The following is a 15,421-nucleotide window of genomic DNA, read 5'->3' as shown; positions in this document are numbered from 1 at the left end:
CACACACACACACACACACACACACACACACACAGAGTGAAGCCGTGTAGCGAAGAGCACATGCACGCACGCACACCTACACACACACACACACACACACACACACACACACACACACACACACACACACGTCTGTCTTATTATCTTTGAATTGAATATCAATTCCAATCGTCACCGGGAAGGAATCTCTTCTAAATATTCCTTTGCATAATTAGTTGTTGTTCAGTGTTGTACATCATGTGTTGTCATTGGGATGTTTGGTGTGGATGTTTAAAGTATCACTCCAAATATTTACCATGGTGTTTTTGCATTGGGTTTTGGATAAGTTAAGAAAATAAACTCAAACTCAAACTCCACCATACAAAGGCTTAACGTCTTCACAAGTCGACACACTTTTTTAAAACCCCTGTACACTGTACTTCATTGACCGGGGTCCCCCAGGGCTATATACTTGCTCCCCTCCTTTTTCGCCTCTACAGCAAATCTCTTGGCCAGAGTGTTTGACTATTAAGACATGCTCAGAACATGATCATGCTTACTCTATGTGTCCCACATTCAGGTCTTAAAGGCCACGTGTCCACTGAGCTTTTTTTTCTCGGCCGAAAACGCAAAGGCACTCGCCAAAAGGCGCCTGCAGGCGCCCGAGTTGAAAATATTATGGCATATATAAAAGCGATTTGCGCGCGCACACGCCAGCACAAGGTACATTCCCAGCGCAGCGGCAAGCTGCTGGAGTTTCCAAAAAACCCGTTTTAAAAACATGGATGACCCCTGTGGGAGGAAACCTTGTGGGGGTGTCAACTCACTTCAGTTTTTATCACTACAAACTACTGTAGAACTCTATTGGATCTTATGTTTCAATTCAATGTCTGCCCTCTGTCTGTATGTCTGTCTCACACAGTGTGTCAATCATGACCCGTTGTCGGACGTGTTTTCCAGCGTTCACCTTTTGCCCTCAATTTGGAGCGGAAGAGATCTGTGAGTTTCTGAGAGACAAGACTGCGTTTACCCCAGGACAGCCTGCAGCTAGCACGTCACTCTGTGTGTGTGTGTGTGTGTGTGTGTGTGTGTGTGTGTGTGTGTGTGTGTGTGTGTGTGTGTGTGTGTGTGTGTGTGTGTGTGTGTGTGTGTGTGTGTGTGTGTGTGTGTGTGTGTGTGGTCTTTCAGTGGTTATAGTTATGTTTCTTAGAAGGCCTTGGTTTGTAAAGAGAGAGAGAGAGAGAGAGAGAGAGAGAGAGAGAGAGAGAGAGAGAGAGAGAGAGAGACGTAGACAGAGACAGAGACAGAGACAGAGACAGAGACAGAGAGAGAGAGAGACACAGACAGAGAGAGCGAGAGAGAGCGAGAGAGAGAGAGAGAGAGAGAGAGAGAGAGAGAGAGAGAGAGAGAGAGAGAGAGAGAGAGAGAGAGAGAGAGAGAGAGAGATTTATTGTTCCCGCGGGGGATATTCAGTCGCCAGAGGCGACACAAAAGTTCAGATACAGAGAAGTGCAGTACGATACAGCCAGTGTAGCAGCACAAAAACTAGTGTCGACGGTGTCTAAGGGAGAATGAACAGTAGTATAACGACCGTGTATACGACTACACACAGTAACCTGCACTATATGCACAAACACACACACCCAGTCACAGTGTCATTACAGCATCCTGCTCTATGCAGGAACAAGGCTCAGGTACACACAATCACAATGTCATTAACACAAGAGAATACACTGACGCCAGTACAGTCACAACGAGAGAGAGAGAGAGAGAGAGAGAGAGGTGGAGGGACAATGAAAGAGAGAGGTACAGAGAGACAGACAGACAGAAATGCCCTGAGGCATTTGCTGCGGGGTGGGGGTGAGGCGTGGCTGCAGACAGCATTCCACACACACACACACACACACACACACACACACACACACACACACACACACACACACACACTTTGCAATTCTGTAAAAATAATTTCACGCTAGAAGCAGTGACGGCTGCTTAGATGTTAACAGATGTATATTTATTCAGTGCTGCGGTCCTGCATTGTAGAGGGATGTTTTTATTTTACATTTTTGTTGTACTATTGTGGCTAGGGCTGGGCAAAATGCTTTGTGCCAGGGAAAGATTTATGTAAAGAAATTATATATATTTTCAAAATGTCCAAACATTTTCGATATTTTAGGGGTTTGGGAAGTGGGGTCCAGGTATCAATATTTAAAACCAATAACCAACTTCATTTAGCTTATATAGGTTAATCAAATGAATTGACTAAATCGATCAATCTGATTAACCACTTAATGTTGTATTATACTTGGTTGTACAAGTTCACATCATGATGCGTTGTGAGCTTGTAGATCTACTTTTTCTTTCTTTCTTTCATTAATTAATCGTTATCCAGGCAAATGTTTGAAATAATTGTGATATTGATTTGAAGTCATATCGCCCAGCCCTTTGACTGTGATACAATGTTTGTGTGATTATTGTCCCACATGGTGTTGGATGCAACGCAGCCTCCAAATGTTCTCATAAATAACACATGCTCTGTTTGGATCACCGGAAAATTCATGTCAATTTTAATTTAACTCTGAATAAAAAAAGGACCCGGACCATTTGTACACTTTCAGAGTTAAATTACTCTGTACAACTCACTGAGGTAGAATACTGTAATACAGTCCAACATAACCCACACACAAACACAAACACCTACACACACACACAAACACCTACACATCTACACACCTACACACACACACACACACACACACACACACACACACACACACACACACACACACACACACACACACACACACACACACACACACACACACACACACACACACACACACACACACACACACACACACACACAGTGTAATCTGTGCCCTTTTATTACCACATTGCCCATAACTCTTGGGGTAATTCCAATTTCCATTCCTTTCTGGGCAGATCTGCTTACAGCACACACACCTTGTTTTTCAAACACCTACACACACACACGCACACACATTTGTATTGCTATACATTTGAGGACGGTGATTTTATGCCATTTTTAACCCTATAACCCTAAAGCCAAACATAGCCGATCTACGAGCTCACAACGCGTTGCAGCCCGATGTGTTGTGAGCTTGTAGATTGGTTGTTTTTGTTGGATGACACCATCACACAACTAAATATAAATCAGGCATAACTCCAACGTTAACCCCTAAATCCGAATCACAACCTGAGCATTTTATTCATCGTAAAACCTAAACTCTAAACATATTTTTTAAACCATAAATCTTTTGAGGACCAGCAAAATTGTCCTCACACTGTTTATTTCTCACATTCAACTATTAATACTTTTGGCCCTCACACGTATGGTAATAAAAACACGCACGCGCGCACGCACGCACGCACGCACGCACACACACACACACACACACACACACACACACACACACACACACACACACACACACACACACACACACACACACACACACACACACACACACACACTCCTGTTGAGTGCGTCACGTGCGTGCGTCAGGGCGTGGAGTGCCAGTGTGTTATTGGAGGGCTGATATTATGATTATGGAAAGAAGTGCATGAGAGAGAGGAGGGGAGATCACAGTTTCCATACGTTTTCATTGCAATTAAGCTGCAGTCTTCAACCACAGGGGTGTTCCTCTAATCAAACACACAGAGCCTTCCCTTTGAACTTTAAGGAGGACTTCACGCACACACACGCACACACACACACACACACACACACACAGCTCAAATCACAGAGACAGACACTTTACAAGCTCCCGTGTGTGTGTGTGTGTGTGTGTGTGTGTGTGTGTGTGTGTGTGTGTGTGTGTGTGTGTGTGTGTGTGTGTGTGTGTGTGCTTGTACTGTATTACTATACGTGTGAGGACCCAATTATACTTAGTTGCGCGTCAGTGATACTGTATGTATAACCAGCAATCTTTCAGTAATTTTTCAGGGTATTTTTTGTTATTTTCGATGCCATCCTAAAGGTTTTATGTCCTCGCAAGTATAGTAATACAAACTGTAATGTGCTTATGCGTGTGTGTGTGCATGCACATGCGCTCGTGCGAGCGTGTGGGCGTGTGTGTGTGTGTGTGTGTGTGTGTGTGTGTGTGTGTGTGTGTGTGATATTGTACTCCCTAGGGGCCCATATGGGAAGGGGAACTCACTTTGTTGTCGTGTCGTTGTCAGACTCGCTCTTCAGGTCCAGGAGTTCTGCCTGAGTTGTTTTAAGTGCTGCAAGACAAAACCTTTCATTTAGAACACTGTACTGTAGCCTATAGTCCATTCATTTAGAACACTGTACTGTAGCCTACAGTCCATTCATTTAGAACACTGTACTGTAGCCTATAGTCCATTCATTTAGAACACTGTACTGTAGCCCAGTGGTTCTCAAAGTGGGGTCCGGGGACCCCTCAGGGGTCCTTGATTGGGTTCCAGGGGGTCCCCAGCAAAATCATTGATAGTAAACCAAATGGAACCTTCCCCCTTGTGGGTCTGTAACTCTGAAGTGAACTCTTAAAGTAAAGTAAGAATTTTGGGGTCCCAGAGATTTAAAATGGCATCAAGTGAGGGTCCGTGCATGGTCTAATGCATGGTCTAATGCATGTCAAACCCAGCTGCTACGGACCACTTTTTCCCGTCTACACCAAATCGAGGGTTGCCATCCATCCCTCGAAATAAGGAATCGTCCCCTACTTGGAAATTAAAAGACGAGTCTCTTATTGAACTGATAAGGGAGACACTTTGTTTCTTATTTTGGGGAATCAATCAATGACACACATCTTACAAGTTCATACAGCTCATACAAATTATATAATACACAGGTTGTAACCACTTAAACCTTCTGGACCTGTGTTGTCTCTGTACTTGGACTGCTTTTTTCTGTCTAAATCTCTTTGGTGAGACGCGTTGTGAGCTTGTAGATTGGCCATTTTTGGCAAACGCTGTCCTTGGTGTCCTTATTTTGGGCATGTCGTTATAGGCAAAAATGTTCGAACAAAATGTTCAAATACACAATTCAAACAAATGTTTTTTTTTTTCAAAGGTTTGGGGCTGTATTGGCACGAGAAAACATACGCTTAAAGTACATTGCCAAAGCAAGCATGAAACAAACCAAACATAAATGATAATGAAAGTAAAATAAAATAAAAGGGAATTAAGAGATGTGTAAACAGAGCTGTGTGTCATTGCATTAGAAAGAGACTAGCTTGTAAAAACCAGGAGAATTGTGCATTTGCTGTTAGGAACAATTTTATATACAGTACAGTATGTAAGCACTCAGCAGGGATCACTTGGTATAAAGCAGTGGTTCTCAAACATTCTTGTGTCAAGGACCCCCAAATTGATATGTAATTGGCCTCCTCATCTGAAAAGGTTTTGTGCCAGGGACCCCCAGAAGAGAAGATTTATGTACAAAATATATATATTATTTCCAAATTTGTCCAAATATTGCAGATGTACAAGCTCGCAGCGTGGCACGAAGTGACGCGCTGTGAGCTTGTAGATCTGCTTTTTTTTTAAATTGCCAACATATAAATGGGATAAGGGTTAAAATAAATGATTGCGATGATATATTAACTTTAACCGTTTGAGAACTACTGGTATAATGTACAGGAGGTACTCAATAAATGCACTTAACCCATTAAGACCTGGAACGCGTCTGTGTCACTTTTAGATTTCTTTAGGCTATTCAAAAATAGCAGATATACAAGCTCATAGCGCGGCACCGAGTGCCGCGCTATGAGCTTGTAGATCTGCTATTTTTGAAAAATCGTCAAAAAAAATTATTTTTTTCAAAAATCTGCTAGGATTTAGAAAACATTTTAAGAATCGAACTCAGGCCTTAATGGGTGAAGTACAGTACTCAAGTATGTATTCCGTTACTGTCCACCACTGGCAGGGAGTTGGTACATGTGGACTATAGCGAGGCGTAGTGAATGATCAGCTAGTTGTGAGGCTGGCGGGCTGGGCTGGGCTGGGCCAGGCTGATGACACCACATGCAGGCTTCTCCTCCAGTACAGTAAAGGAGACAGTGACAGGACATGAGCAGCGCCCTGCACTTCATGCAAGGTGACAGCTCCCTGTCAGCCCGCATGACGCCGCCTGCAAAAGCACTACCAACACCTGATATAACATGCAATGGATCACACACACACACACACACACACACACACACACACACACACACACACACACACACACACACACACACACACACACACACACACACACACACACACACACAGCAAGGCCAGCACTAGACAGAGAGCGAGAGAGAGAGCGAGAGAGAGAGAGACAGAAAGATTGTGTGTGTGTGTGTGTGTGTGTATGTGTGTGTGTGTGTGTGTGTGTGTGTGTGTGTGTGTGTCTGTGTGTGTGTGTGTGTGTGTGTGTGTGTGTGTGTGTGTGTGTGTGTGTGTGTGTGTGTGTGACAGCGAAAGAGAGTGCGTGTGTGTGTGTGTGGCTGTGTGCGTGTGCGTGTGTGTGAGTGTGTGCGCGTGTGTGACAGCGAAAGAGAAAAAGTGTGTGTGTGACAGCGAAAGAGAGAGAGTGCGTGTGTGTGTGTGTGTGTGTGTGTGTGTGTGTGCGTTTATGTGTGTGAGAGAGAGAGAGAGAGAGGGGGGAGAGAGCTGACAACTACACTTGCCAGAAAGAGAGAGTATGTGCGCGTGTGCTTGCGTGCGTGCGTGCGTGCATGAATGCGTGCGTGCGTGTGAGTATGTGAGAGAGAGAGAGAGAGAGAGAGAGAGAGAGAGAGAGAGAGAGAGAGAAAAAGAGAGAGACAGAGAGAAAGAAAGAGACAGGGAGCTGACAACTCCACTTGCCATGGAGTGCAGAACAGAACAGAACAGAACAGTGCCATGCGGCTGCTATAACAGTCCAGCATGAAGCTATAGCTGACACTACAGACATGTAGGCCCTGTGCTGATGATTAGCTGTTCAATCCCACTAGCAGATACACACCGGCACACACACATATTTGTGGTTGTCCTCGTACAGGCGTCTCAGTGGCTCACATGTGTCACTCTATCGCTATGTCTCACAGCGTGACAATAGGAACACCTTCGTCTCTTGCAATTTGTCTCCCCTGGGTTCTTTCCTCTGAGATTGTGTTTCTGTTCGTGTTTATTTATTTTTTGCTTTTTACCAATTTTTCTCCCCAATTTAGGTGTCACAGTATCAGTGGTGGGAAAAGTACTCAAATGTTTTACTTAAGTAAAAGTATCGATACTGCAATGTCGAAGTAGTCTGTTGCAGGTAAAAGTCCGGAATTCAAAATTTACTTGAGTAAATTACAAAAGTATTGGTGTCAAAATGTACTTAAAGTACCAAAAGTAAAAGTACTAAACTGTTTGAAAATAGCAGATCTACAAGCTCACAACGCGTCGCGATGCGACGCGTTGTGAGCTTGTAGATCGGCTATTTTCAAATAGCCTAGGCATAAAATAGGGCTAAAGTGGTTAATGTATGTTTTATGATATATAATAATAATTGATAATTGCAAAGTACTAGTAACTAAAGTTTTAAAATAATTGCAGTGGAGTAAAAGTATAATATTAACCTCTGAGATGTAGTGGAGTAGAAGTAAAAGTATTGGAAATTGGAAATACTCAAGTAAAGTACAAATACCTCAAAATTGCACTTAAGTACAGTACTTAAGTAAATGTACTTAGTTACTTTACACCACTGCTACCCCAGCCCGTAGGAGTACATGCAGTGACAAATATCACCCTCCCCGCTCCGGCTTCCCTCCCCCGAACACGGGCCAAAATTGTGTTCCTATAGTATAGACGCTCGAACAAAGCCGTATACGCGTTTTATACAGTCTTGTAAAGAAGTACTCAATTCTCTCACTACACTCACATCGTGTCGTGCAACATAAAACAGCCCAGCTCGTAGTACTGCTGATTTTCGGCGCGCGACATAAAGCTCACAACTATTCTAAATCAATGTCAACGGTGTTGCCTATAGTGCTACTTTGCTTGAAAAGCATCAGTGTCTCATTGGACGTGTACACTAGGGTGCTGAGGGTTTGAAGCAAGCGAGCGCTGACAACAACAGGACAGCCACGCCGTCTTTTTTGGCATGAAAACCCCAGCAGTATCTCGACACGAGGACAAGGCGATTCATACTTCAAAAAACAATATCTACGGTACATAACCCAAATTTAGATATGGAAGTCACAGCGATGTCCTCCAGGCTCCATCCGTCACGGCAACCTGGCTGTATGGTGTTTGGCATTATTCGTGCATACGGTGCAGTCACACTGTCAACATATACGATACGTATATACTGTCCATACAGTAGTGCAAGGGTTCCCAAACTTTTCAGGACGCGACCCCCCCAAAATAATCCTATTTGAACTGGGGACCCCCCACCCTGACAAACACTTGGAATTGTAGGCATTACATTTACTTTGACTCGGTATGTTTGCAGCTTTCATGCGTAATATTTGCCAATTTGGCCAATTTGGTATTAACTCATTCACTGCCAATGACGCCTTTTGACATCTCTTAAAAAAATAAAAATATATATTTTTTAAATATATTTTTTTCTCAAAGGAACTAGGAGATAACGCTATCCAAAAAGTTCCATTCACGTCAATGTTAAAACATAAACTGAGAAAAAAATCCTGTGTTTCACCATGTATTTTTGAGTGAAACATTGAACTATTTTCAAACATCAAACAACAAATGTCAACGAGGTCACAATGACCTCGTTGACATTTGTGAAACCACACCTGAAAACCCTCAGTGATTAGCAACCATCAGGGGATCAATCACACTGGAGATAAATATTCTGTGACTACTTGAAAAGGTAAGATAATCGCAAAATCCTGGCAGAGGGACCACAAGCCTGGCAGTCAATGAGTTAAAAAGGTCTTAAAAGTCATTAAATTGGAACTTTAGAAATGTGCAGATACCCTGTATACACTTACATACCTTTGATACAGTACATCTGTAGGGCCTGGGTGTTGGAGCCTGCCTCCAATGGGTTCGACACCGACGAGTCCTGTCTCTCGCTGGGCTCACTGTCAATGCAGAGACAACAGAGGTTAGGGTTACATTGATAAAAGCCATGCTCAATTCAGTTTAACTGCAGCTTCAGGACTACGTTCAATCTGGGGTCCCTCTTTTGGGCATGTCATAGTCTCGCGTAGCCAGACAACTATTTCTCAATCTCCGAATGCTACTGCATAGTGTCTGGAACTACAGTACACTTCCCGAAATCCGTGACAGGAAGCTAGCATCTGTTCGTCATTTCCATTAAAAAAAAACATATTTTTGAATATCCTTACATTAAATTTTTTAATTTCAGTTTCTGCTAAGCAGCTTAGATGATTTGGATTTATACAGTATTAGAACAAATTTGCGACTGTATAGACGAAACGGAAGCGGGGAGGAGGCATCACATCCACTTTATCCCCGGATCATTTTCAGAGCTTCCGTGCTCCAGACTGTATGACGGAAGCAGTTGAGAATTGTGGGAGGCAACAGTCTGGCTCTCGAGAAGATAACATAAAAATAGCCAAGCTTACAACACGTTGTATGTTTTTTTCAATGTTCTCTATAATTGGTCCTCACTAATGCTCATTATAATATTGTACTATAATATCTACATGGTCTGTGTCTCAGAAGTGGGCTGTGGACAGTTCAGAAACCTGCTACCAGTGACATCATCAATGGGGATTCCAGGCTAATAGAAACTGCAGCGTTTATCTTCCTTGAAAGTTAGCATGCTATATTAGAAGCCATGGTTCTTGCTCTGCGTCTTGACAGAAATGGTTCCATCTTAAGCATCAATGAGGATCAATTACATGGGTGTAGTGCCCCTTTAAACGGTTGAACAATTGTAAGCAGTGCAATGAGTGCAGCGGTACTGTATGGTTGGTGTAAGATGACAGGCTCTCATGGTCATTCAAAGTACCATCATACAATACTTCCACAGGGATCCAGTCCTGCAAGGATTCTATAGGACTCAAGAGCTTCAAGCTTCTCAAATACAGAACGTAGACAATGAACATGTGTGTGGTTGAGCATGTACTCATGCACTTTATACAGACTAATGTAAATCTGTTGCCTTGCACAATGTACAGTGACTCTCTTCAAGTTGTTCACATGGCTCTGCTCTTAATGTCACCAGGTGAATGTCATTTGACAGATAATGTGACTTATTCAGTCCACAATGTTGGGAAAAATCTGCTTGTTACGACCCTCTAGGAGGGGATGTGGGCACATTGTGCATTGAATAATAACAAAAAAAGGTATTTTCTAATGAACAACAAACTAAACTAAAAATGACTTAAGAATGAAGCGGTCAGTTATGCATGTAAGTAAGTAAGTAAGTAAGTAAGGGAAAGTTCAAACATATACTCTCCAAATAACTCTCCAGATGTTGTATATCAGGTAGCATCCAAAACCAATCTTATTCCTCTCAATACAGTTTACAATAAATTATGCAGATTTGTTCTTGGATGTTCTTTCACAACTCATCATTGTTTAATGTATGAAAGTCTGAATCTGCCCTCTCCCTCTGTAAGAAGACAGCGCCACTGGTTACAATTTATCTTCAAATGTATTCATTTCAAATACCCACAATATCTAAAACAATACATGGATACATTTTCCTCCAATTATCACTTGAGGCATTCCAGCCAACTCTACTTTACTGTTCCCACTTTTTCAAAAGCAACAGCCAAGAAAGCCTTTATGTTTAAAGCGCCTTCAGATTGGAATAACCTACCGGCAAATATTCGTTCCATTTCATCTCATTATCTGTTCAAAAATACGCTGTCTTCTTACTTTGAGAATGTATGTACATGTCTATAACTATTTCATAACTATAACACTGTCATATAACCTCTATTAATCACTCCAAATATACTGACATTCACGATATTGTTCTGTCTGTGTTGACTTAATGTTCCATTCTTATGCTTTACATTTTCTGTTGTTTCATGTGTTGTCCTGTCTGTCTGTCTGTCCTGTTCTGTTGTGGCTCCTGTCATCTGTCTTGTTGTTTACTTGTTTTGTCATATCTGATGTTTGTTGAATTGGTTGTTGTAATTGCTTGTCGTTTAATGTTTTGTTTCCCCCTCTGCTTTGTTTTTGTTTTGTTTTGTTTTTGTTTTGTTTTAGTTTTAGTTTTTGGAAAATGTCTATACAGTGTATCATGTACCTAGGATCCCCTCTAAAACGAGATGCTACATCTCAAGGGGCTATTCCTAATAAAGAATTTCAATAATAAATAAGTGCCAAAGTTACCGTAACAGGCATCAACATATCTCAAAACTGATACTGATACAGGAAACAACTCAAACTAACAGTAAAGACTAACGAATGCTCCATCGAAACAGTTTCACGCGAGAAACACAACGCATTATTCAACTGAAAAAAAGTCTCTCAACAGCGAAACCACAGTACATTTACTCAAGTACTCTACTTAAGTACAACTTAGAGGTACTTTTGCTTTACTTGAGTATTTCCACTTTACAATACTTTATACTTCAACTCCACTACATCTCAGAGGCAAATGCTTTTGCCTCTGAGATGTAGTGTTTGCAAATGACTTTGCAGATTTGTATTGCAAAACCCCTACTTCAGCTATTCGAAAATAGCCGATCTGCAACCTCACAACTTGCATAGTCTCTCGAGCCAGACTTTTGACTCACACAGTTTTCAAATGCTTCCATCATAAGACTGTATGATGATGATGAACAAAGGAAGCGCTGAACATTATCCAGGAGTAAAAAGTGGATGTCTTTCCCGGTTTTCGGGAGGTGTAGTTACAGACTCTATGGCAGGGGTCTTCAACAGGGGGTCCTCAGAGTTACTACAGCGGGGCCACCAAATGTTTGTGTGATATTTCTACATTAACCACTTGAACCCTTGCATCCCTTTTCTGAGGAGACCTTTAGCTAAAAAAATAGCTGATCTACAAGCTCAACGCCTCGCGCTGTGAGGCGTTGTGAGCTTGTAGATCGGCTATTTTTGTAGGGGGAAAAAAAGATCTGACCACGTAAAAAAAAAAAAAACTTTAATCTGAAACATAATTTTATACAATATTCACCTGTTTCCTAGGCTGTGTTTTCCACTTCCTGTCGATTTCATTGGATATCATTGGTCATCTGACCAGTTTCATTGGATTTCATTGGATCAAATCGACAGGAAGTGGAAAACACACAGCCTAGGAAACAGGTGAATAGAGGGGGTCCCTGCTTCATCTCTCTCTCAGCTAGGGGGTCCTTGGCCTGAAAAACTTTGAGGACCCCTGGTCTATAGCATTTGGAGATTCTGGAATAGTTGTCTGGCTACCCGAGACTACAACTTTCACAACCACATGGTGAAAAGACTAGAGGTATAAGTTCTACACACGTTAAGGACAGACAGACTATCCCATGTCCTTTGACATGTACCAGACCTGTACCCTACAGGGGTAGAACTTGTAGCTTATATAGTTTGCTCAAAGTGGTGTATTTTTAGGGAACAAAAGCAGGTGTGCCGTCTACTCTGTTCCGTTCTGTTGGGCGAGGGTTATTAACCCATTAAGACCTGAAGCCGATTCTAAAAATGTCTTCTAAATCCTAACAGTTTTCTGAAAACCTACGTTTCTGTGTCAGTGGTTCTCAATCCTTTTCATGCCAAGGACCCCCAAAATTACATGTATATGGCCGCGGACCCCCATCTCAAAATAAATTGTTCCAGGGACCCCCAGAAGCAAAGATTTGAGTTACAAATGTTCACTTAAAAAAACATACATTCAAAGATTTTCACATAATTTTCAATTTTTTTCAAAAATAGCAGATCTACAAGCTCGTTGCGCGGCACTCTGTGCCGCGCAATGAGCTTGTAGATCTGCTATTTTTGAATAGCCAAAGTGTAAAATAATGCTTTTTAGCTCAAATCTAAAAACGACACAGATGCGTTCCCGGTCTTAATGGGTTAATACCGGAACATCTGGGCCACCCAAGGGGCATCGTTCATCACCGTGCCAGCGCCCTGCCACCGCCGCAGCCAGAGCCATCAATTTGACTCAAAGAGTTTAAAGGGAGCCAAGAGCAGCGGTGAGGCGGGGGAATTAGACCCGCTCTTCTGTGACCGTTATTGTTACACCTGCTTTTTTTTGTGTAACGGGGATCGCACGCTGCTACCGCCGCCGATACGGTATAAAAGCACGGTCCGTACTCGTTTTTTCCGACGCTCGTAACTTTTCTTTGTTATGGCGGTGGTTCTCAAACTTTTTCCATGTCAAGGACCCCCAAAACTATGTTTTTTGGGGGCTGCGGACCCCCTGTGAAAAAAAAGGTTTTGGTGCCAGAATTTTTCAAAAGTAGCAGATCTACAAGCTCATCGCGCGGCACTCGGTGCCACACTATGAACTTGTATATCTGCTATTATACCCCCCCCCCCCCAAGGACCCCACTCTGAGAACCAATGTGTTATAGGACAAGGGTTCCCAAACGTTTCAGAACGCGAGCCGCCCCCGAAATACTCGTATTTGAACTGCGGGGACCCCCCACCCTGACAAGCACTTGGAATTGTAGGCATTATGTTTAGTTTGGCTCGGTTCCACAGATGCTGAGTGCCAAGCGGGGAAGCGTTAGTGCCATTTTTAGAGTCTTTGGTATGACTCCGGCCCGGGCAAGCTATTTGAGTGCACGGGAGTGTTGGGAAAGTCCCAGAAAAGACGCGCTGTGATTGGCCAGTAGTCACTTTGAGTGGCAGTTGGGGCAAACGCTCTCTCCAAAACATGATTTGCGATTCTGTGCCTATCGGTACGTAACTCGGACGGTGCTTAGTTGGCTCAAGCGAACTTCGCAACGTTGGGCGACTCGCTTGCTTTGGCTCGCTCGGCGGTGCCTCTCGTGGCTCAAGTTTGCTTGAGGCGGCGCGCCTCATGGTCAAAAACCATACTTTATATACTTTGCTAGCTCTCATGCATTGAAGTAGGCATGGGCTCGGCTCTCCCTAGGCTGGCAGAGGGAGTGTAGCGCCCAGGATTACTTAGACAATTGGCACTGGGTGAAAAAAAATCTTACAAAATCACGGGATAAAAATGTAGTAAAAAAAAAACTATACTTTATGGCCGAAAAAAATTGTCTGCGGTTGTTGGAAAAATTGAGGGTTGGTTGATCATTATTATTGTTATTTAGTGCTACGTCCCTACTCTGGTCCTGTCATGCAAAAATTGGCAGATCTACAAGAGTTTGTAGATCGGCTAATTCCGGGGAAGAGATTTGGAGTAGAGGGAGAAAAGGAGCGGATCAAGTCCACTGGTTTAAGCGGTGAATGACTTCAACAGGTGCTGTAGCCAAATTATTGGAGAGAAAAGGTGAATTCATCAATGTGTCTGGGACATGTTGAATATGACGGATAACATTATGAAACATTCAGTATCATGATGTCAAAAATATCTTTCATATCTTGTAAGAAAAAATAATGAATCAAAAATAATTCTATTTCCATCTAACTAGGTGCAAGAAAGGTTAATGAGGTCAGTTATTTTACATTAGTAGTTTTGCATTTATAGACATATTTAGGAAGTTTATATTGATCCCTTTTATTAAACAAGAAAGTAATAATTTACTAAATAAAAAAATAAAAAACATATATTGACACCACTTGTCATCTTCATGGTACCAGTGGGTCTGGTCTCATGTAGATTTACCGTGCTGTTTTTACCTGATTTACCTACAGTATGTGAACTACAGTATGTGAACTACATGTGAACTACAGTATGTGAACTACAGTATGTGAACTACAGTATGTGAACTACATGTGAACTACAGTATGTGAACTACAGTATGTGAACTACAGTATGTGAACTACATGTGAACTACAGTATGTGAACTACAGTATGTGAACTACAGTATGTGGTTTTTAACTTTCCTTGTTGCATGAACTGGTCTATTGAACTGCACCTTAACAACACTGTACCTATTTATTTTTGTTGACACTAATGTTCTAAACTTCATGTACGTACATATCTGCTACTACATACACTGTCTGTATTATATTGTTGCTGTCGGGCAGAAACCCCTTAACTCCATATTCTAACTTTTTGTAGATCTGCAACTTTTGGTGTTTTTGAATTTGAATCCTGAAAAGTATAGTTTTGGACATATGAGGTTTACACCAGACAGAGAAGATATACTGTATGTATCTTCTTTTCTTTTTTTTTTACCTATTTCTATCCTGCATTTCCCCCCCCTATTTTCTCTCCTGCTCCCACTCTTTCTTTTCTCTTCTCATGGAAACTACAAAATGATGGAGCGCACACGTAAAAAAAAAAGAAGTATACACCCAAGAAGTATACAGCTTTACTCCTGTAAACCTCTGATGTGACAATAAAGCTGATTCAGATTCTTATCATGGTGTCTGGTCTAGTCTGGTTTCGCCTAGACATTCATGCCGGGCTGAGGCA

At 42.2% G+C, this 15,421-nt stretch overlaps 2 protein-coding genes across 6 annotated transcripts in view; one reads left to right on the top strand and one right to left on the bottom strand.

The window, feature by feature from the left end:
• The window catches only part of cux1a (cut-like homeobox 1a), a 281,900-nt gene that overhangs the window by 75,775 nt on the left and 190,704 nt on the right, over positions 1-15,421 (bottom strand). For all 5 annotated transcript variants that reach the window (XM_080434636.1, XM_080434637.1, XM_080434640.1 and 2 more), the window contains exons 7-8: positions 8,941-9,029; positions 4,164-4,230 (exon numbers count right to left, since the gene is read on the bottom strand). In XM_080434636.1, coding sequence (XP_080290762.1) covers positions 4,164-4,230; positions 8,941-9,029 — 156 coding nt within the window. The remainder of the gene's footprint in view (positions 1-4,163; positions 4,231-8,940; positions 9,030-15,421) is intronic.
• gemin5 (gem (nuclear organelle) associated protein 5) overlaps positions 1-15,421 on the top strand; it is an 851,612-nt gene that overhangs the window by 733,585 nt on the left and 102,606 nt on the right. The gene's annotated exons all lie outside the window — the stretch shown is intronic.

The sequence above is a fragment of the Gymnoscopelus braueri genome (genome assembly GCF_963280865.1).
Source record: "Gymnoscopelus braueri genome assembly, chromosome: 8".
Lineage (NCBI taxonomy): Eukaryota > Metazoa > Chordata > Actinopteri > Myctophiformes > Myctophidae > Gymnoscopelus > Gymnoscopelus braueri.
Note: the sequence above shows the minus strand (reverse complement) of the source record. Positions and strands in the feature narration are given on the sequence as shown.